The sequence below is a fragment of the Erinaceus europaeus genome, chromosome 19 (assembly GCF_950295315.1).
Source record: "Erinaceus europaeus chromosome 19, mEriEur2.1, whole genome shotgun sequence".
NCBI lineage: Eukaryota > Metazoa > Chordata > Mammalia > Eulipotyphla > Erinaceidae > Erinaceus > Erinaceus europaeus.
The window spans coordinates 20552715-20575037 of NC_080180.1; the positions used below are offsets into that span (position 1 = coordinate 20552715).

Consider the following 22323-nt stretch of genomic DNA (forward strand, 5'->3'; position numbering starts at 1 on the left):
ATAGAATTTAAAAGTTGGACCAGAGCAGCCCATGAGCTGGCACAGTGGTAAAAGCACAACACTTGCAAAGATGAAGTCCCATGTTCCACCCCTAGCACTGCATATGCCAGAGTGATGTTTTGGCTTTCTCTCATAAATCAGTCAACTAATTTTTTAAAAAAAACTGGGACAGGGAGGTCTTCAGCTAATCCCCAGGCACCACATGAAAAATGATTAAAATATGCTAGTGGATCAGAGAGCTAGCTTACTAGGTAGAGTGTTTTGCTAAGCCTGGAACCCAGGTCTGATCCCTGGCACCACATGGGAAGTGTCATTGCACTGGAGGAAGTTCTGGTGCTCTGGTATCTCTCTGTGTGTCTCTTATTCTTGCTCTCTCTCTCTCTCTCTCTCTAGCTACACAGCAGTGAAGTCACACTTGGGTGACCTCAGAGATGCAAGAAAAAAAATTGATATGTCAGGCATAAGTCCCTGTGGTTGACAAAAGTTAAATACGGTTTTTTCTTTTAATTTTTTTATATTTATTTATTTTCCCTTTTGTTGCCCTTGTTTTTCATTGTTGTTGTAGTTATTGATGTCGTCGTTGTTAGATAGGACAGAGAGAAATAGAGAGAGGAGAGAGGAGGGGAGAGAAAGACAGACACCTGCAGACCTGCTTCACTGCCTGTGAAGCGACTCCCCTGCAGGTGGGGAGCTGGGGTAAATAAGTTTTTTTTAATGTTTATTTATTTAAGAATATTCTATTTACTTCACAAGAGAGAGAGGGAAGGAGCCAGAGCATAACTTTGGCATATTTAATGTCAGGGCTCTAAGGAACTCAGGCTTGTAAGTCCAGAACCCCATTACTGCACCACCTCCTGGGCCTTTCCTTGTTTTATGAGACAGACAGATAGACAGAGAGATACCGAGACCAGAGCACCTCTGACATTTGCAGTATCGGGGATTAAATTTACTGCTGCATCATACCTATTACACGGAAGGAAGCTTTGTTTTCTTCCCTTCCTGCCCCTGATGGAGGTCTGGGGTAGGGGTTACCTCTCTGTTTCTATCTTTTTAAATATATTTATTCGCTTTATCAATGGGACAGAGAGAACCAGAACATTAATTACTCTGGCACATGCTGTGCCTGGTGAGGTAAGATGGTGGACTCAGTGAGCTGTCTCCCCAGGCCTAAAATGCTTCTTCTTCTTCTCCTCCTCCTCCTCCTCCTCCTCCTCCTCCTCCTCCTCCTCCTCCTCTTCCTTCTCCTTCTTCTTCTCCCCCCCCCCCTTACCACAGCATTGCTTAGCTGTGACTTACAGTGGTTTGAGGATTGAACCTGAGATCTTGAAGCCTCAGGCATAAGAGTTTTTTTCTTTAATTAAAAAAATATTGTATTTTATTTTAGAGAGAGAGAAAGAGACAGACTGATACAGAGGAAGATACAGAAACCAGAGCACAGTTTAGCTCTGGCTTATGGTGGAGCTGGGTATTGAACCTGGGATCTTGCACACTCAGGCATGAAAACCTTTTACATCACCGTTATGCTGTCTCCCCAGCCCTGGGCTTAAGAGTCTCTTTGCATAACCATTATGCTGTCTCCCCCATCAGCCATAAGATTTCTTTCTTCTTTTTAAAAGATTTTATTTATTTATTTAATGAGAAAGATAGGAAGAGAGAGAAAGATTGAATCAGACATCACTCTGGTACATGTATTGCCAGTAATTGAACTTAGGATCTCATGCTTGACAGTCCAGTGCTTTATCCACTGTGCTACCTCCCAGATCACTAAGATGCCTTTTTTATTGCATTATATTGTAGACACGTCTGACTATTTAAAAATTTTTTAAAAATATTTATTTACTTATTCCCTTTTGTTGTCCTTGTGGTTTTATTGTTGTAGTTATTACTATTATTTTAAAATATTTATTTATTATCTTTAGTTGCCCTTGTTGTTTTATTGTTATAGTTTGTTGTAGCTATTATTGATGTCGTTGTTGTTGGATAGAACAGAGAGAAATGGAGAGAGGAGTGCTCCGGGAGGTGGTGCAGTGGATAAGGCATTGGACTCTCAAGCATGAGGTCCTCAGTTCAATTCCTGGCGCACATGTACAGAGTGATGTCTGGTTCTTTCTCTTTCTCCTACCATTTCTCATGGATCAATAAACAAAATTAAAAAAAAAAAAAAAAGAAATGGAGAGAGGAGGGGAAGATAGAGAGGGAGAGAGAAAGATAGACACCTGCAGACCTGCTTCACCACCTGCGAAGCAACTCCCCTGCAGGTGGGGAGTCGGGGGCTCAAACCGGGATCCTTACGCTGATCCTTGCACTTTGCGCCACGTGCACTTACCGGCTGCGCTACCGCCCGACTCCTACGTGTGACTATTGATGTTAACCTCACCCCCGAGCTGAAATGGCGCCTCTAGTTCTCCCCACTGTCAACTTAACTTAGCCTTGGCCAGGAGACTTACTCAACTTGCACACCCAAGCAGAGAAAGACTTGACATCCCATAGTAGCTTCTTTATGTCTCTTGTTTTTTAAAAACATTTATTCGCTTTTGTTGCCCTTGCTTTATAGCTGTGGTTATTATTGTCATTGATGTCGTTGTTGTTGGATAAAACAGAGAGAAATGGAGAGAGGAGGGAAGACAGAGGGAGGAGAGAAACACAGGCACCTGCAGATCTGCTTCACCGCATGTGAAGCGACTCCGCTGCAGTGGGGAGCCGGGGGCTCAAACCCGGATCCTTGCGATGGTCCTTGTGATTCGCGCCACGTGCGCTTAACCCGCTGCGCCACCGCCCGACTCCCTCTTTATGTCTCTTAAAAATAGTGTCTTGGGAGTTGGGCGGTAGCGCCACGGGTTAATCGCTCGTGGTGCAAAGTGCAAGGACCAGCATAAGGATCCCGGTTTGAGGCTGAGGCTCCCCACCTGCAGGGGAGTTGCTTCACAGGTGGTGAAGCAGGTCTGCAGGTATCGTGTTTTTTATTTTTATTTATTTTATTTTTTTTACCAGAGCAGTGCTCAGCTCTGGCTTATGGCAGTGTGGGAGATTGAACCTGGGACTTGAGAGCCTCAGGCATGAAAGTCTCTTTGCCTAACCATTATACCATACCCTCACCCTTTAAAGATTTTATTTATATTTTTATTAATGAGAAAGATAGGAGGAGAGAGAAAAAACCAGACATCACTGTGGCACATGCGCTGCCTGGGATCGAACTGAGGACCTCATGCATGCGAGTCCAAAGCCCTGTCACTGCGCCACCTCCTGGACCAGGTGTCTGTCTTTCCCCTTCTCTGTCTTCCCCTCCTCTCCCCATTTATCTCTGTCCTATCTATCAATGACGACATCAATAACAACAATAACTACAACAACAAAAAAACCAAACAAGGGCAAAAAAGAGAAAATTGAAAAAAAAAAAGTGTCTCAACTACCTGTGAGTCAAGCCTTCATCACACCTCCCACTTTGGTGTCTGGAACCTGACCACCCAGAGCTGGCATCCCTCCGTGTCTTTTCTGTGACTGCCTACCTCCTTAACGATGTGACACAGGAGGCACAGTGGTTAGAGTATTGGCCTTGGAAGCATCAAGTACTGAGTTCAGTCCCTGGTATTGCGTGTGCCATAGTGCTGTTCTGCTTCTCTGTTTCCTTCTTCTGCCAAGAAATAAGTAAAATCTTTAAAACGGGGGGGGGGGGGGGAAGAGTGCGAGAGTTGGGTGGTGCACTTGGTTGAAGGCACATGCTGCAGTCCATGAGGACACAGGTTCAAGCCTTTGGTCCCCACTTACAAGGGGGAAGTTTCATTAATAGTGAAGCAGTGCTACAGGTGTCTCTCTCCCTCTCTTTCTCCCTCTTCCCTCTCCATGTCTGTCACTACATAATAAAATAAAAATTTAAAAAAGAAGTGGTCTGGGAGGTGACGCAGTGGATAAAGCATTAGACTCTCAAGCATGAGGTCTTGAGTTCAATCCCTGGCAGCACATATACCAGGGTGAAGTCTGGTTCTTTCTCTCTTGCTCTCCTCCTATCTTTCTTTCTCATTAATAAATAGAATCTTTGGGAGTTGAGCGGTAGTGCAGCGGGTTAAGTGCAGGTGGTACAAAGCACAAGGACTGGAGTAAGGATCCCAGTTTGAGCCCCTGGCTCCCCACCTGCAGGGTAGTCGCTTCACAGGCAGTGAAGCAGGTCTGCAGGTGTCTTTCTTTCTCTCCCCTCTCTGGCTTCCCCTCCTCTCTCCATTTCTCTCTGTCCTATCCAACAACAATGACATCAATAACATCAATAAAACAACTAAGGCAACAAAAGGGAATAAATATTTAAAAGATAAATAAATAAAATCTTTAAAAAGAGAAAGAGAAAAGAATGTCTTCTCCCTTTCAGTTTTTGAGATCCAGCCAAAATGCTTTTTTGTGTTCTGATGACATTTTTCTGGAATCATCTAGTCCTTTCCTCAATTTGGAATGGCATTTGGTTTTGACATGTCCTTGTCCCCTACCCTCATTCATACCTGTGCCATGAGGGACCTTTTTTTTGTGCTGGGCAACAGTTGCGTTTGTGATGGCTCAGATCTGCCCTTGATTAAAGGAGAACAGGAAGGAACAGAAAGTCAGCCAGGGCTGCAGAGCTAGCTCACCAGGTAGGGTGCCTGCCTTGCCATGCATGGACTCAGTTCTGGGCCCTAGCTCCACATGGGAGGTACTAAAGCAACGGAGGAAGGTTTGATGTGGTGGTGTCTCCGTCTTACAGGGAGCAGGGCATCCAGAGGGGGCCAGAAGAGAGGAGGGAGCTCAGAGGCCAGGCTGGGATTCCGGAGATGGCCCATGGGGTCCAGTGAGGAGTGTCTGCTCCCTATGAAGTATGTGCAGTACCTTGGCATGGGCTGAATACACAGGAGAGTTTCCCAGACAGATCCAGGAGAGACTGAATGGTGACCCAAGATTTCCCCTGCAAACTGCTCCTTTCTCTGGCTCACTTGAGCTCAGCTAGGGAGAGACATTTCTGAAATGTTCTTCACTTTTATTCTTTTATTCTCCCTTCTTCCCTTCCTCCCTCCCTATCTTCTCTCTCTCTCTCTCTCTCTCTCTCTCTCTCTTCTGGTACCAGAGGCCAAACTCAGGGTCTCATGTATGAAGTAGGTACTCTGCCACTGAGTTACATCTCCAGTCTTGAAGTGTTTTCTGGGGTCAGCAAAATAGTTCAGTCAGATAAATAGACTATGTGGTACTCCCGTGCATGACACAGGCTCAAGCATGACCCCCACTGCATTGAAGGAAGCTGCTTTCACTCTCTCCCTGTCTTTTTGCTTCTATAAGAAGGAAGGAAGGAAGGGAAGGAGGGGGAGGGAGGGAAGAAGGAAGGAGAGGGAAAGGGTGGGAAGAGAGGTGAAAAGAGAAATGAAGAAGGGAGGGCAATGTCCTTGTGTTCTCCCAGGTTTGCTGGCTGTCTCCTGAGCAGACTGCAGGAAAGAAGAAGCCCTTCCTGTACACCCAGGGCCAGGCTGTCCTGAACCGAGCCTTCTTCCCTTGCTTTGACACTCCTGCAGTGAAGTTCACGTATTCAGCTCTTATTGAGGTAAGCAGGCAAAGCTCAGATGTGTCTGCCCTTGGGATTCAAAATATAATTTCAGACATCAGGCCATGTTCTATCTGGTAAATTATTACATCCATCCAGTGGGGCCTCTGGGAAATTCCTCCACTTACAGAAATTTCATTGGTGCTAAATTCCTTCTGTTTCTTGAAACCTTTGTGCTCCCAAAGATGGACTCCAGGTCACTGTTGTCATCATACAGACTGGAGAGTAGAAGACTCCTCAGGTCAAATGAAAGTTCCTCTGTTGACAGGTCCCAGATGGCTTCACAGCTGTGATGAGTTCTAACATCTGGGAGAAACGAGGTCCAAATAAGTTCTTCTTCCATATGGACCAGCCCATCCCCTCCTATCTGGTTGCCTTGGCCATTGGAGATCTGGTTTCTGCTAAAGTTGGACCCAGGTAGGAGATAAAGACCTTGAAGGCAAGGGGCCCTCTGACCAGTGGACCTGCTGGTGTGGTTCTGGGAGCAGCTGGAATTCTCTCTGGGTCTAGAGCTCTCCTACCACAGGGAAGTGGGCAGCAGAGTGCAGCTGGCAGAGTTTCTTCCTGTCTCCCTTTCCTTCCCCTCCCTCCCTCCCTCCAGTTCTAACCCTGCTGTCTGGAAGCAGATCTGCAGAAATTGTCGTCCTGTGCTGTCTTGCCTAGAAGTGACTTTAGAGTTAAGGCACTCATTTTATTTTATTTTATTTTATTTATTGGCTAGAGACAGGCAGAAATCGAGAGGGAAGGGGGAGGGAGAAAGGGAGAGAGACAGAGAGGAAGAGAGACAGAGAGACCTGCAGCACTGCTTCACCATTTATGAAGCTTCCTCCTTGCAGGTAGGGACCAGGGGCTTGAACCTGGGTCCTTGAACATTGTAATATGAGCACTTAACCAGGTGCACTACCACCTGGTCCCGAAGACACTCATTTTAGAAGATTGAACTTTATTATTTATTAGCATCTTTTTAAATAATGGTTTTTAAAAATATTTTTAACTTTATTTAATTCAATAGGACAGAGAGAAATTGAGAGGGAGGGCAGATAGAGAAGGAGAAAGAGACAGAGTGACATTTGCAGCTCTGCTTCACCACTTGTGAAGCTTTCCCCCTGCAGGTGGGGACTGGGGGCTTGAAACCTGGGTCCTTGTGCATTATAGTGTATGTGCTTAACCAGTTGCACCACCACCTGGCCCCAGTGGCATCTTTAAGTTCTAAATTCCCTTCTAGCAGTGATGCTTCATTTATTTATTTAATTTTTTAAAAAATATTTGTTTATTCCATTTTTCTAGCCCTTGTTTTATTGTTGTAGTTATTATTGTTAATGTTATTGATGTCGTCATTGTTGGATAGGACAGAGAGAAATGGAGAGAGGAGGGGAAGACAGAGAGGGGGAGAGAAAAACAGACACCTGCAGACCTGCTTCACCGCCTGTGAAGCGACTCCCCTGCAGGTGGGGAGCCGGGGGCTCAAACTGGGATCCTCACGTCGGTCCGTGTACTTCATGCCACATGCGCTTAACCCACTGTGCTACCGCCCAACTCCCTCATTTCTTTTTTCAAACTCTGTGCCAAATGTTCCATTTTTCTCTAGCACTTAATTCCTGGAAATAAATGACTTCAAGCTCATTGTTTCCCACCAGAGAGAGAAGTGAGACTTCCCTATTCTCTCTCTCTCTCTCTCTCTCTCTCTCTCCTTCACCAGATGCATAAACTTGAACCTATGAGTTCACCTCCAGTGAAGCTTGATGGATTTATTAGCCATAAGGATTCGGGAAGTTTTCCTGGGAAATTTGACCAAGAGTGCAGGTTGTTCCTGGCTGTCGTGCTATCTGCCGGTACAGCTTTGTCCTGGGTTGAGAGGCTCAGAGGTTGGCCAGAGCCGTGACTGATTTTTATCTCTGGACCCTGCTCTCAGTTCCTGGAGCTGGCGGTGTCCTTAACAGTGTTAGTTACAAGACTTAGAGCTAATATTACTGTCTTCCATGGCTCTCCCGAGGTTCATGAAGGGACAGAAAGGAAGCCTTTCTTCCTCCTGTCCTTGGCATGCATCCGCTCTGCTGTCTGCCTCTTGGTCCAGCACGGCTGTGTGGAAAACAGTGCCATGAGCGTGGGGGCTCTTGGCCAAGGCACAGGCTCAGCTGTGGGTGAGCTTTGCTCTCAGCTCAGTCCTGAAGGCCATGACTGGCTTTGGGCCTTAAGCACTCACAGGAGGCCTCACTTCCCGTTGAGCTGCGTTCTCTGCCCTTTCACCTCTGTTTACCCTTCTTTTTGTCCTGAAAATTTCATACAGAAAGTTGCAAGAATGATCTATTGAATGCCTTCATACATTTTGTGATACTAGTTTTCTTTCACATATGCAGTGCTGGGGAGTGAACCCAGGTCCTCAGACCTGTATAACTACCACTGCTGAGTGGCCTCCTTACTCCAATTTTTTCCCCTTCTTTCTTTATTTTTTCAAAAAATTTAAGGACTTTTTATTAATGAGAAGAGAGAGAGAGAGAAAGATAGAGAATGAGAGTATCACTCTGGCACATGTGATGCTGGGGAAGGAACTCGGGCCATCATGCTTGAGAGCTCAACACTTTCCTCATTATGCTATCTTCCTGTCTGTCATTCATTTTCGAGCAAGTAAAGAGAGAGAGAGACAGATATACAGAGAGGAGAGATACTACAGCACAGTTCACCATCTGTGGAGTTTCCCAGATATCATCTACGCTGTTCCCATGTAGTGCTGGGCCTCAAACTCAGGTCTTACACATGGAAGGCATGCACTCTACTGGATGAGCTGTCTCCCAACCCTCACATTCATTTTATTTATATGTGGATTAGATTTTCTGTTTACTAGACCATTTAAAAATAAACCTGCTAGGGAGCCAGGTGGTAGCGCAGTGGGCTAAGTGCAGGTGGCGCAAAGCGCAAGGACCAGCATAAGGATCCCGGTTCGAGCACCCCCGGCTCCCCACCTGCAGGGGAGTCGCTTCACAAGTGGTGAAGCAGGTCTGCAGGTGTCTGTCTTTCTCTCCCCGTCTCTGTCTTCCCCTCCTCTCTCCATTTCTCTCTGTCCTATCCAAACAACGGTATCAATAACAATAATAACAACAACAACAATAATAATAACATCAGTAGCAATAACAACTACAACAATAAAACAACAAGGGCAACAAAAAGGAATAAATAAATAAATAAATAAATATTTAAAAGGAAAAAAAAAAAGAAACCTGGGGGGCCCAGGAGGTAGCCCAGTGGATAAAGTGCTGGGTTTAAAAGCATGAGGTTTTGAGTTTGATCACCAGCATTATATATACCAGAGTGATGCTCTGGTTTTCTCTCCCTCATTGGTTAACACCAAGATAAATCTTTAATATTTATTTATTTTCCCTTCTTGTTGCCCTTGTTTTTTATTGTTGTTGTGATTATTGTTGTTGATGATGATGTTGTCGTTGTTGGATAGGACAGAGAGAAATGGAGAGAGGAGGGGGTGACAGAGAGGGGGAGAGAAAGACAGACACCTACAGACCTGCTTCACCGCCTGCGAAGCGACTCCCCTGCAGGGCCTCGAACCGGGATCTTTACATCTGTCCTTGCGCTTTGTGCCACATGCGCTTAACCGCCCGACTCCCATGGATAAATCTTATAAAAAGATAATCAGGACACCTAAGAGTAAAGGCATTCTCCCTTATAATCACAATAATTATTACACCTAGGATAAAGAAACAGTTTTTGTTGTTGTTGTTGTTGTTACCAGAGCACTGCTCAGCTCTGGCTTATGGTGGTGCAGGGGTTTGAACCTGGGACTTTGGAATCTCAGGCATGAGAGTCTCTTTGCATAACCATTATGCTATCTACCTCTGCCCAATAAATAGTATTTAAAAAAATATTTTGAATTACTTTATTTTAATGAGAAAGAGCAGATACAGAGAGAAAGATACTGAGAGAGAGAGACCAGAGGACTGCTCAGTTCTGGCTTATGGTGGTGCTGGGGATTGAACTTGAGATCTCAGAGCCTCAGGCTTTTAAGGCATTTGCATAACCATTATGCTATCTCCCCAGCCCCAATAAATAGTATTTTATATTATTATTATTATTATTTTTTCCTCCAGAGTTATCACTAGGATTTGGTGTCTGCACCACGAATCCACTGCTCCTGGAGGCTATTTTTTTTTAACATTTATTTATTTTTTAAAATTTATTTCTTTATTGGGGAATTAATGTTTTACGTTCAACAGTAAATACAATAGTTTGTACATGCATAACATTCCCCAGTTTCCCATTTAACAATACAACCCCCACTATGTCATCTATCATCCTTCATGGACCTGTATTCTCCCCACCCACCCACCCACCCACCCCAGAGTCTTTTACTTTGGTGCAATACGCCAATTCCATTTCAGGTTCTACTTGTGTTTTCGTTTCTGATCTTGTTTTTCAACTTCTGCCCGAGAGTGAGATCATCCCATATTCATCCTTCTGTTTCTGACTTCTTTCACTTAACATGAATTTTTCAAGGTCCATCCAAGATCGGCTGAAAATGGTCAAGTCACCATTTTTTACAGCTGAGTAGTATTCCATTGTGTATATATACCACAACTTGCTCAGCCACTCATCTGTTGTTGGACACCTGGGTTGCTTCCAGGTTTTGGCTATTACAAATTGTGCTGCCAAGAACATATGTGTACACAGATCTTTTTGGATGGATGTGTTGGGTTCCTCAGGATCTATCCCCAGGAGGGGAATTGCAGGGTCATAGGGTAGGTCCATTTCTAGCCTTCTGAGAGTTCTCCAGACTGTTCTCCACAGAGGCTGGACCAATTGACATTCCCACCAGCAGTGCAGGAGGGTTCCTTTGACCCCACACCCTCTCCAGCATTTGCTGCTGTTACCTTTTCCTTTTTTTTTTTTTTTTTTGTATGTGGTAGGATAGAGAGAAACTGATGGGGTGGGGGAAGAGAGAGAGGGATAAAGAGAGACAGCTGCAACACTCTTCACTGCTTGTGAAGCTTCCCCCTGCAGGTGGGGTGCAGGGGCTTGAACCTGGGTTCTTGCGCATGGTAACGTGTGCTCAGTCAGGTGCACCATTGCCTGTCCCTTCACCACTTGCTTTTAAAGATGAGCAAATGAAGGTGCAGAGAGGTTAAACAACTTCTGCAAGATTATATTTGGTATTAGAGTTGGAAAATGGCAGCTCAGTGGGGCCAAACCTATTGTAGGGATGGGGGTGGCTGGCAGCCCCCCCCCACACACAGGGTCGCCTTGGGCTCTCTCCTCTCAGTTGTGGGGAACAGTCCCCTGCCTCTGTGCAGGCGGCCTGACCTTGCGCCTGGTGTCCCTGACTGACTGCATGATCACATTCAGCTCAGATGTGAAACTGTGTTTTTCTTCAAATGATACAGGGTGAGGCCACCGAGCCGGCCTCTCACCTACACCTTGTGTCCGTGTCCCTGTCCCTGTCCCTGTGCTCTCGTCTATAGGAGCCACGTGTGGGCTGAGCCCTGCCTGATCAAGGAGGCCAAGGACGAGTATGATGGGGTGATAGAAGAATTCCTGGCAACGGGGGAGAAGCTTTTCGGACCCTACGTCTGGGGAAGGTGGGTATCCCATGGGCGCTCGTGTCCTTGGTCCAGCTGCGCCTCTGGCTTCTCTCTCTGTCCCTGCTGCCTGCTGGAGCAGAGCTTCCCAACCCCGGGGCTGGAGGTCAGGGAGGGGGGCGGCATGCGAGAGAATGGCCTGGAAGTGATGAGAATGGACCTTAAGCTGCTGGGTGTGGAGCACATCACCTGCTTGCTGTCTGACCTTTCTTGTTCCACCGCACATCCCCACGCTTCCCTCTGGCATCTTCACACTTCAGCTGATAAGCGGCTCTGCTTTGGTCTTTGTCATCTCAAGCTGACCACCTGCTCCCTGTGACAGAGCTGATGGTGTGGCCCTCTTAGAGGAAGGGTGCCAAGCAGAGGACTCAAGAGAGCTGTCACAGAAGGGGGCATCCCTGGGAATCAAGGAGCCAGGTGGCAGCTCTAGGGGCCTGGAGAGGGTCTGGGAATTTCTCTGCTGGGATGGGGGCACTCCCTGACCCCCAGTTCCCCAGCAGGTATGATGTGCTCTTCATGCCGCCGTCCTTTCCGTTTGGAGGGATGGAAAACCCGTGCCTGACTTTTGTCACTCCCTGCCTGCTGGCGGGGGACCGCTCACTGGCTGATGTCATCATCCATGAGATCTCCCACAGCTGGTTTGGGAACCTGGTTACCAACGCCAACTGGGGCGAGTTCTGGCTCAACGAGGGCTTCACCATGTACGCCCAGCGTAGGATCTCCACCACACTCTTCGGTGAGCCAAACCTCTTGGCCCTGAGCCTGGGGGTGTGAGGGGCTGCTCCTGGAGTTCCAGGAGTCAGGTGGGCTTACAGGAGGAGGTAGCAGTGTGCAGATAGTGCTGGAGAAAGGCCCTGGAGGCCCAAGGCTGGGGAAAAGCTCATTTTAGTCAAATCATCACCATCTCACAGCGACCCATGAACTCAGTGGGAATGGTGAGGGGGTCTCAAAAAACATACTGACCTAATGAGCTCATAGGCGAGCTCACCTGGGAAGGTGCCCGCCTTGCTGTGTGTACTAACCCGGTTCAAGCATGGTACACCACTTGGCAGTGTTGTGGCACTGGGGAGGCCTCAGAGCTGTGGAGTCTCTCTTTCTGTTTGAAAAAGCTGGCCTGGGGCAGTGAAACCCTGTGATGACAACAATTAAAGTCCTTGGACTTTAGCACACACTCCCCCCCAAAAAATCTAAGCTGGCTTCAAAGATTTGATTTATTTATTAATGAGAAAGATAGGAGAGAGAAAGAACCAGACATCACTCTGGCACATGTGCTGCCGGGGATCGAACTCAGGACCTCATGCTTGAGAGTTCAATGCTTTATCCACTGCGCCACCTCCCTGACCACTAATTTAAATTTTTACTAGACAGGACAGAGAGAAACTGAGAGGGGAGAGGGTGTTAGAGAGGGGGAGAGAGAGAGATAACTGCTTCACCGCTCCTGAACTGTCCCCTCAGCAGGTGGGGCTTGAACCCAGATCCTTGTGCATGGTAACATGTATCGCCACCCACTTGATATTATCTTTGCTACAGTCAGTATAATCCATGGTGGTTTAAGGTGAGACCTCCCCACAGCTGTCCACCCAGGTGGCTACTTAATTTTACGAATGAATTATAAAATCATTCTAATTATTACCTTTTTTTTTCTTTTGAGGAACCAGAGCCTTGCACACGAGTGATTTTTTTTAAACATAATTTTTAAATATTTATTTATTTTCCCTTTTGTTGCCCTTGTTGTTTTTTATTGTTGTTGTAGTTATTGTTATTGATGTCGTCATTGCTGGATAGGACTGAGAGAATGGAGAGAGGAGGGGAAGACAGAGAGGGGGAGAGAAAGATAGACACCTGCAGACCTGCTTCACTGCTTGTGAAGCGACTCCCCTGCAGGTGGGGAGCTGGGGGCTGGAACCAGGATCCTTACGCTGGTGCTTGCACTTTGCACCACGTGTGCTTAACCTGCTGTGCTACCGCCCGACTCCCCTTGCACGAATGATTTTGCTGAAAAACTGCTTTTTTTTTTCATTTATATAAAGAGACAGAGATAGAGGGAGAGACACCACAGCTCCAGAGTGTCCTCTGTAACTATAACACTTCACATGTAAGGCTGGGTCTCGAACAAATGGCAGGGCAGGTGCCCTACAAGCTTAACTGTTTCTCTCCCTGTTACTGTCTATTGACTATGCGTTGACTGGCTTAGTCTTCAGTACCTTGTGAAAGAGTTTCCCGGTCACCTTATGGGAGAGACATTATTATCTCTGTTTTCTATGTGTGTGTTCCTGTTGACACCAAGAATAGGAAACGCATAGCAGCTACTTAGCAGGGGCGAGCAGACTCTCAAACTAAACCAGGCGTTTTTTAAAAGAGATGTCGGGGGGGGGGGGGATCGTTAGTGCAGCAGGTTAAGCGCACATAATGCAAAGCGCGAGGACCATCTTAAGGATCCCAGTTTGAGCCCCCAGCTCCCCACCTGCAGGTGTCTATCTTTCTCTCCTCCTCTCTGGCTTTCCCATCTCTCTTGATTTCTTTCTGTCCTATCCAACAACAACAATAATAAGCACAACAGTGAAAAATAACAAGGGCAACAAAAGGGAAAAAATAGCCTTTAGGAGCAGTGGATTCGTAGTGCAGGCACTGAGTCCCAGCAATAACCCTGGAGGCAAAAAAATAAAATAAAAAAAGAGACGCCCTCAACTAATCACCCACTATCAGGTACTTTAGAAATGTACCTTTTGTTCTTTATTACATTTCCAAATCTAAAGCAGATTTCAGGAGCCCAGGGGGTGATGCAGAAGAGAGAGCGTTGGACTCTCAAGCATGAGGTCTTGAGTTCAATTCCTGGCATCATATGTGCCAGAGTGATGGTCTGGTTCTTTCTCTACTGCCCCTACCACCCCTTCATTAATAAATAACTAAGCTTAAAAACAGCTTAAGATTTGAAAATATGGCATATATGAAAAAGCACACTCATAATTATAACTGCACTGCTTAAACCTACTGATCGCATACCCTTTCTGTCTCCTGTGCATGGAGGTCATCAGACTGCCACAGCATTTTACAACCAATCACCTTTTTTAAAAATGTTATTTTAAAAATATTTATTTTTATTCATAGTTTTAAAGCATGAGTCTTTATTTATTAGATAGAGACTGAGAAATTGAGAGGGGGATAGAGAGAGAGACAGAGAGACAGACACCTGCAGCCCTGCTTCACCACTCATGAAGCTTTCCCCCTGCAGGTGGGGACCGGGGGCTCAAACCCGGGTCCTTACGCACCGTTATGTATGCGTCTAACCAGGTGCGCCACTGCCTGGCCCTAATATTTATTTATTTATTTATAAAAGATCATTATTATTTATTTTTCCTTTTGTTGCCCTTGTTTTACTGTTGTGGTTATTATTGTTGTTGATGATGTCGTCGTTGTTGGATAGGACAGAGAGAAATGGAGAGAGGAGGGGAAGACAGAGAGGGGGAGAGAAAGACAGACACCCGCAGACCTGCTTCACCGCCTATGAAGCAACTCCCCTGCAGGTGGGGAGCCGGGGGCTTGAACTGGAATCCTTGTGCCGGTCCTTGTGCTTCATGCCACGTGCACTTAACCTGCTGCGCTACCACCCGACTCCCTATTTTATTTATTTTTAATATAAGAGAGATAGAGATAGAGAGACCAGAGCACTGCTCAGCTCTGGCTCATGGTGGTGTGGGGGATTGAACCTGGTACCTTGGAGTGTAAGGCATAAGAATCTGTTTGCACAATCATTATGCAATCTCCGAATCCCACTCCATAGTTTTTTTGGGTTTTAAAAAAATATTTATTGGGGCCGGGTGGTGGCGCACCTGGTTGAGTGCACATGTTATAGTGCTAAGGACCCAGGTTTGAGCTCCCGGTCCCCACCTGCAGGGGAAAAGCTTCACAAGTGGTGAAGCAATGCTGCAGGTGTGTCTATCTCTTACCCTCTCTATTCCTCCTTTCCCTCTTGATTTCTGACTGTCTCTATCCAGTAAATAATTTTTTAAAAAACTTAAAAAATATATATATTTATTTATTTTCCCTTTTGTTGCCCTTATTGTTTTATTGTTGTAGTTATTAGTGTTGTTATTGATGTTGTTGTTGGATAGGACAGAGATAAATGGAGAGAGAAGGGGAAGACAGAGGAGGAGAGAAAGATAGACACCCGCAGACCTGCTTCACCGATTGTGAAGCAACTCCCCTGCAGGTGGGGAGCTGGGGGCTCGAACCTGGATCCTTACTCTGGTCCTTGTGCTTTGTGCCATGTGCACTTAACCCGCTGCGCTACTGCCCGACCTCCTCCATAGTTTCTTAAGCCTCTAGTTGTTAGAGAGGTTGTTTAAAATCGACTTACTATTATTATTATTAGTATTATTTTTTTCCTCCTCCAGGGTTATTGCTGGGCTCGGTGCCTGCACCATGAATCCACCGCTCCTGGAGGCCATTTTTTCCCCCCTTTTGTTGCCCTTGTTGTAGCTTCGTTGTGGTTATTATTATTGCCCTTGTTGACGCAATTCGTTGTTGGATAGGACAGAGAGAAATGGAGAGAGGAGGGGAAGACAGAGAAGGGTAGAGAAAGAGAGACACCTGCAGACCTGCTTCACCACCTGTGAAGCGACTCCCCTGCAGGTGGGGAGCCGGGGGCTCGAACCGGGATCCTTACGCCATCCCTGCGCTTTGCGCCACATGTGTTTTGCGCCACATGCGCTTAACCCACTGCGCCACCGCCCGACCCCCTACTATTATTTTGTTTTAAAAAAACTTACTATTATTATTATTTTGTTTTAAAAAAACTTTTTTTTACATTCTTTTAAAAAATATTTATTCCCTTTTGTTGCCCTTGTTTTATTGTTGTAGTTATTATTGTGTTATTGATGTCATCGTTGTTTGGATAGGACAGAGAGAAATGGAGAGAGGGAGAGAGAAAGACAGACACTTGCAGACCTGCTTCACCACCTGTGAAGGGACTTTCCTGCAGGTGGGGAGTGGGGGCCTCGCACCAGGATCCTTACTCGGGTCCTTGCGCTTTGCACCACCTGTGCTACCACCCAACTCCCTATTTTTATTATTATTACTGTAATTGTTATTTACCAGAATATTGCTCAGCTCTGGTTTATGGTGGTGCTGGGGATTGAACCTGGGACTTAAGAGCCTCAGGCATGAGTCTCTTTGCATAAACATTATGCTATCTCCCCATGTCCCTGAAAATCTTTCTACATAACTATTATGCTTTCTCCTCAACCCTCCAGTAAAACACTTTAACAAGTATTTTCACTACTATGTATTGATTTATATTGCAGATTATTTTTTCTTTTTTTCTTTTAAAAAAACCTTTATTTTTGTTAGAGACAGAGAAATTGAGAAGGTGAGATAGAGATGGAGAGAGACAGAGAGACACCTGCAGCCCTGCTTCACCACTCATGAAGCTTTCCCCCTGTAGATGGGGACAAGGGGCTTGAACCCAGGTCCTTGCACACAGTAGTGTGTGCACTTAACCAGGTGTGCCACTGCCAGGCCCATGATTTTTTTCTTTTACCAGAGCACATCTCAGCTCTGCTTGATGGTGGTGTGGGGGATTTAACCTGAGACTTTGGAGCCCCAGGCATGAGTGTCTCTTTGCATAACCACTGTGCTGTCTCCCCACCAACTTACATGATTTCAATATAGTAAGTTATTAGAAACACAATTTCTGTTAAGCATACATATTACCATGTTTGCAAGAACCTGGGTTCGAACTCCTGCTCCCCACCTCCAGGGGGGTTGAAAAAAAGGGAAAATGGTTGCCAGGAGCAGTGGATTTACTGTGCTTGCACCAAGCTCCAGCTATATCCCCAGTGGGGGGAAAAATCCTAAATGTGAACATTTAAAAAAACATATTTATTTTGAGAGTCGGGTGGTAGCGCAGCAGGTTAAGCACAGGTGGCGCAAAGCGCAGGGATAGGCGGAAAGATTTCAGTTCGAGCCCCCGGCTCCCCACCTGCAGGGAAGTCACTTCACAAGCCATGAAGCAGGTCTGCAGGTGTCTATCTTTCTCTCCCCCTCTCTGTCTTCCCCTCCTTTCTCCATTTCTCTCTGTCCTATCCAACAACAACAACAACATCAATAGCAATAGCAACAATAAAAACAAGGGGCAACAAAAGGGAAAATAAATAAATATAATAAAAATAAATAAATAAACAAATAAAATAAAAAAATAACCACAACAAGGCTACAACAACAAGGGCAACAAAAAGGGGGGAAAATGGCCTCCAGGAGCAGTGGATTCATGGTGCAGGCACTGAGCCCCAGCAATAACCCTGGAGGCAAAAAATATATATATTTATTAAGAAAGAGATTGAGGGGGCTGGGTGGTGGCGCACCTGGCTAAGCGGTCACATCACAGTGCACAAGGACCCAGGTTCAAGCCCCTGGTCCCCACCTGCAGGGGGAAAGCTTCGTAAGTGCTGAAGCAGGGCTGCAGGTGTCTGTCTGTCTCTGTCCCTCTCTATCACCCCCTTCCCCCTCGATTTCTGTCTCTATCTAATAAATAAAGATAATTAAAAAAAAAAAGAGATTGAGGGAGTCAGGCGGTAGTGCAGTGGGTTAAATGCATATGGCGCAAAGTGCAAGGACTGGTGTAAGGATCCTGGTTTGAGTCCCAGGCTCCCCACCTGCAGGGATGCACTTCACAGGCGGTGAAGCAGGTCTGCAGGTGTCTGTCTTTCTCTTCCCCTCTCTGTCTTCCCTTACTCTCTCCATTTATCTCTGTCCTATCTGGCAACAACGACATCAATAACAACAGTAATAATAACCACAACAATGATAAAAACAACAAAGGCAACAAAAAAAGGGGAAAATAATAAATAAAATATGAAAGAGAGAGAGAGAGAGATTGAGACAGGCCAGACCATTCACTCCACCATATGCAGTGCAGAGTATTGAACCTGAAACCTCCCTGGATGCAGTGGAGCTGAAATTTTCATTTATTTATTTATTTATTCTCCTTTTTGTTGCCCTTGTTGCTTATTGTTGTTGTCGCTCTTATTGTTGTTACGGATGTCGCTGAACCTGGGACTGAGCCTCAGGCATGAAAGTCTTTGCATGGCCGTTATGCCATCTCCTCCTTGCCCTCCTCTTAATTTCTGTTTCTATCCAAAAGAAAAAATAAGGGGAAAAAAAGGAAATATATTTTTAAAGATTTTATTTATTTATTTATCAGAAAGACAGGAGGAGAGAGAAAGAACCAGACATCACACATGTTTGATGTGCTGCATCAAACTCAGGACCTCATGCTTGAGAGTCTAAAGCTTTATCACTGCGCCACCTCCCCGACCACAAGAAAAGAAATTTTTAAAAAATGATCACCAGAAATGATGGATTTGTTGTGTAAGCACTGCACCCCAGCAAGAACTCTGGTAACAATAAATAAATAGTAGTAAAATATATGGAGATAGCATATTTTTTTTAATTTCTTTATTGGAGAATTAATGGTTTACAGTCAACAGTAAAGCATAATAGTCTGTACATGTGTTGCATTTCTCAGTTTTCCACATAACAGTTCAAGCCCCACAAGGTCCTCATCTGACATCATGTTAGCATAGGGTGCCTCAGGTTCAAATCCAAGCACCACCAGAAGCCAGAGTCTAGCAGTGCTTTGGTTAAAATAAATAAATAAATAAATAAATAAATAAATAAATAAATAACCTGGACTAGAGTTGGTGTACTGCACCAAAGTAAAAGACTCTGGGGTGGGTGGGAGGGGAGAATACAGGTTCTGGAAAAGGATGACAGAGGACCTCATGGGGTTGTATTGTTATGTGGAAAACTGAGAAATGTTATGCATGTACAAACTATTGTATTTACTGTTGAATGTAAAACATTAATCCCCAATAAAGGAAAAAACAAACAAAAATAAATAGCAAATAAACAACAATAATAAAAAAAAGTAATAAAAACCATGACTCTTTCCCTCCTCCACCCCCCCAGTCATTTTTAGAGCCAGAACTTGGAGACCCTGGTATATTTCCTTTAAAAAAAAACAACAAAAAAAAACAAAAAAAAAGCCCAGATTACTGCTCAGCTTTGGCTTATGGTGGTGTGGGGGGATTGAACCAGGGACTTCAGAGCCTCAGGCATGAGTGTCTCTTTTCAGAATCATTATACTATTTACCCATGCCCAGACCCTAGTACATTTCCAGTAGCAGGAATAGATGAACATGTTCTAGTTCCTTTATTTTTTTTTCTTTTTAAGTTTTTAAAAAATATTTATTTCCCTTTGTTGCCCTTTTCTTTAAAAATGTTTATTCCCATTTGTTGCCCTTGTTGTTTTATTGTTGTAGTTATTATTGTTGTTGTTATTGATGTCGTTGTTGTTGGATAGGACAGAGAGAAATGGAGAGAGATGGGGAGGACAGAGAGGAGAGAAAGATAGACACCTGCAGACCTGCTTCACCGCCTGCGAAGCGACCCCCCTGCAGGTAGAGCCCTTGTTGTTTTATTGTTGTAGTTAGATAGGACAGAGAGAAATGGAGAGAGGAGGGGGAGACAGAGAGGGATAGAGAAAGACACATGCAGACCTGCTTCACCGCCTATGAAGCGACTCCCCTGCAGATGGGGAGCCAGGGGCTAGAACCCGGTATCCTTACCCTGGCCCTTGTGCTTTGCGCCACCTGCGCATAATCCGCTGCGCTACCGCCGACTCCCCAGTTCCTTTCTTTTTGAAACAAGTATTTGTTTAATTTGATAGGACAGAGAAGTTGAGAGAAGAGGAATCCGAGATACAGCACTGCTTTACCACTCGTGAAGCTTCACGACCAGGGGCTTCAATCCAGGTCCTTGCACATGCTAACAAGTGCACTCAACTAGGTGCACCACCACCTGCCCGCCCCCCCCCCCCCATGTTCTAATTTCCTCAGAGATCAATTACTATCTCTGGGGGGGGCGGGGAGAAGACTGATAGGGAGCTGGAACCATCAGAGGAGGCGGCATGTTGCTCCTGTGACCACCAGAGGGCAGCACCGTCCCATCTGCCTGATGGGAGGCTGCTGGGATGTGGGCGCCTCTCACAAGCTCTGGGGTCTCTCTTCACCCCAGGCGCCGCCTACACCTGCCTGGAGGCAGCGACCGGGCGAGCTCTGCTGCGGCAGCACATGGACATCACCGGCGAGGAGCACCCGCTCAACAAACTCCGGGTGAAGATCGAACCAGGTCCGGGAGGCGCCTCGGCCCCCCCCTTCCCTCCTTCCGTCCCCCAACTTGGAGACCCGGGTCTTTTCATCCAGGCTGGCCTGTGCGGGTTCACTCCTGCCAGGAGGGGCGCTTTGCGGGTGCCCACTGGGAGGCCTGTCTGCTTCTGTCCAACGTTAATGGCTTTGCATGCCCCCCCCCCCCCTCCGGCCTCAGTGCAGGGCTGTGAGCCTTTACAGGGCCCCTTGCCATTCCTCTTCTGTCTGTTTCTGGTCCGACCTGTGGGGTTAGTGGAGCCAGTGTTGGCTCCACTGTGCAGGGGACGTGACAGGCTCAGTGACTTGGACAAGGTCATCTGTTTTTGTTTGCTCACATTTTTCTTTCCTTCCACCTGTGACTCATCTCTTTATATCTCGGTGGCTCCAGGGCCACACGCATGCACAGCTCCACTGCTCCTGGGTATGCTTTTTCAGAGGGAGGTGGGAGGGAAGGAGAGAGAGAGAGAGAGAGAGAGAGAAGAGACTGTTCCACCCTCTGTGGAGCTTCCCCCTGTGCTTCTGCGTGGTGCTGGGGGTCGAACCCAGGGCCTCAGTCATGGAAGGGCACACGCTCTACTGGGCGAGCCGTCTCCCAGCCCATGTGTGACTAACCTGAGAAGCTTTTCTGTGCAGTTTGGAGCTCATGTTCCTTGCTGCGGTGGATTGTGACTGACTTCTTACAGACTAGTGGTTAGAATATTTCAGCTGAGATCATTGGTGGACACAGCCATTGCTGGGGGACGGGGTGGTTGAGTGTGCAGGTGAGGGGGCTGAAGTCCATGGGCCCCCCCAGCCCCCTAAGCAAAACAGTTCAGCAGGGGGAACCCAGGTGGCTCCCTGGGAAGGCTGGTCTCCATCCTCTTTTTAGGGCTCACTTTGGGAGAGGCAAGTTGTGGAGGAGCCCCTGGCCTGGCTGTCGGTAGGGGAGCTGAGCTCTCATCTCCCCTGTAGCTGATACTTTTAGGGACCTGAGTCTGAGCCCCACACCATAGGGAGGTTCGCAATGGCTCTCGTCTCACCGACCTGCTTTCTCCTCTGCCAGGGGTCGACCCAGACGACACCTACAATGAGACTCCCTACGAGAAGGGCTTCTGCTTTGTTTCCTACCTGGCCCACCTGGTGGGGGACCAGGATCAGTTCGACAAATTCCTCAAGGTACAGTCAAGTGGGAAACTGGAGGAGATGGCAGAGGGCGGAGGAAGGGGGGTGCAGGACAGTGAGGACAGGGGCTGAGGCAGCCGGATATAGGGCTGGGCACAGAGGCCACCCCTTCCCCACAGGATGCAGAGTAACTGAGAAGCCCCTCCCTCCTCACAGGCCTATGTTGATGAATTTAAATTCAAAAGTATCTTAGCTGATGACTTTCTGGAGTTCTACTTGGAGTATTTCCCTGAGCTGAAGAAAAGGAAAGTAGATTCTACCCCAGGTGAGCATGGGGACTGGCCCCACACTAGGAGGAAGACAGTGGATCAAAAGCTGCACTTTAGGGCTGGGTGGTGGCACAGCTGGTTGAGTGCACGAGTTATCATGTGCAAGGATCTGGGTTCAAGCCCCTGGTCCCCATCTGCTGGAGGGGGAGGGGAGTCTTTCTCCATCCCCTCTCAATTTCTTGCTTTCATGTAAAATAAATAAATGAAAGAGAGAGAGAAATGGCCATTGGGAGTGGTGGATTCATCGTGCAGCCACTGAGTTCAAGCGGTTAAAAAGGGGGTGGGGTGGAGCAGGGGAGATAGCATAATGGTTATGCAAACAGACTCTCATGCCTGAGGCCCAAAAATCCCAGGTTCAATCCCCCACACCACCATAAGCCAGAACTGAGCAGTGCTCTGGTGTTTTTTTCGGTCTCTCTTCCTCTGCATCTCTCTCAAAAATAAAACAAATAAAATATTTTTTTAAAAAGGGTGGTGGTGGTGGTGGTGGCAGGCATTGGTGCACCGTGTTAAGCGCACATATGACCACACACTGGGTTTGAGCCCCTGCTCCCCAC

At 46.5% G+C, this 22323-nt stretch overlaps 1 protein-coding gene across 2 annotated transcripts in view; it reads left to right on the top strand.

Annotated features, from left to right (window-relative positions):
• RNPEP (arginyl aminopeptidase) overlaps window positions 1–22323 on the top strand; it is a 29343-nt gene that overhangs the window by 2520 nt on the left and 4500 nt on the right. Inside the window, exons 1-8 of one of the 2 annotated variants that reach the window (XM_016187683.2) lie at window positions 4729–4832; window positions 5408–5548; window positions 5817–5965; window positions 11014–11130; window positions 11631–11866; window positions 20206–20319; window positions 21379–21491; window positions 21654–21762. In XM_016187683.2, coding sequence (XP_016043169.1) covers window positions 5841–5965; window positions 11014–11130; window positions 11631–11866; window positions 20206–20319; window positions 21379–21491; window positions 21654–21762 — 814 coding nt within the window. In that variant the 5' untranslated portion in view covers window positions 4729–4832; window positions 5408–5548; window positions 5817–5840. Of the gene's footprint in view, window positions 1–4728; window positions 4833–5407; window positions 5549–5816; window positions 5966–11013; window positions 11131–11630; window positions 11867–20205; window positions 20320–21378; window positions 21492–21653; window positions 21763–22323 lie in introns of those variants that run through there. The other variant, XM_060178537.1, reaches the window with a different exon arrangement.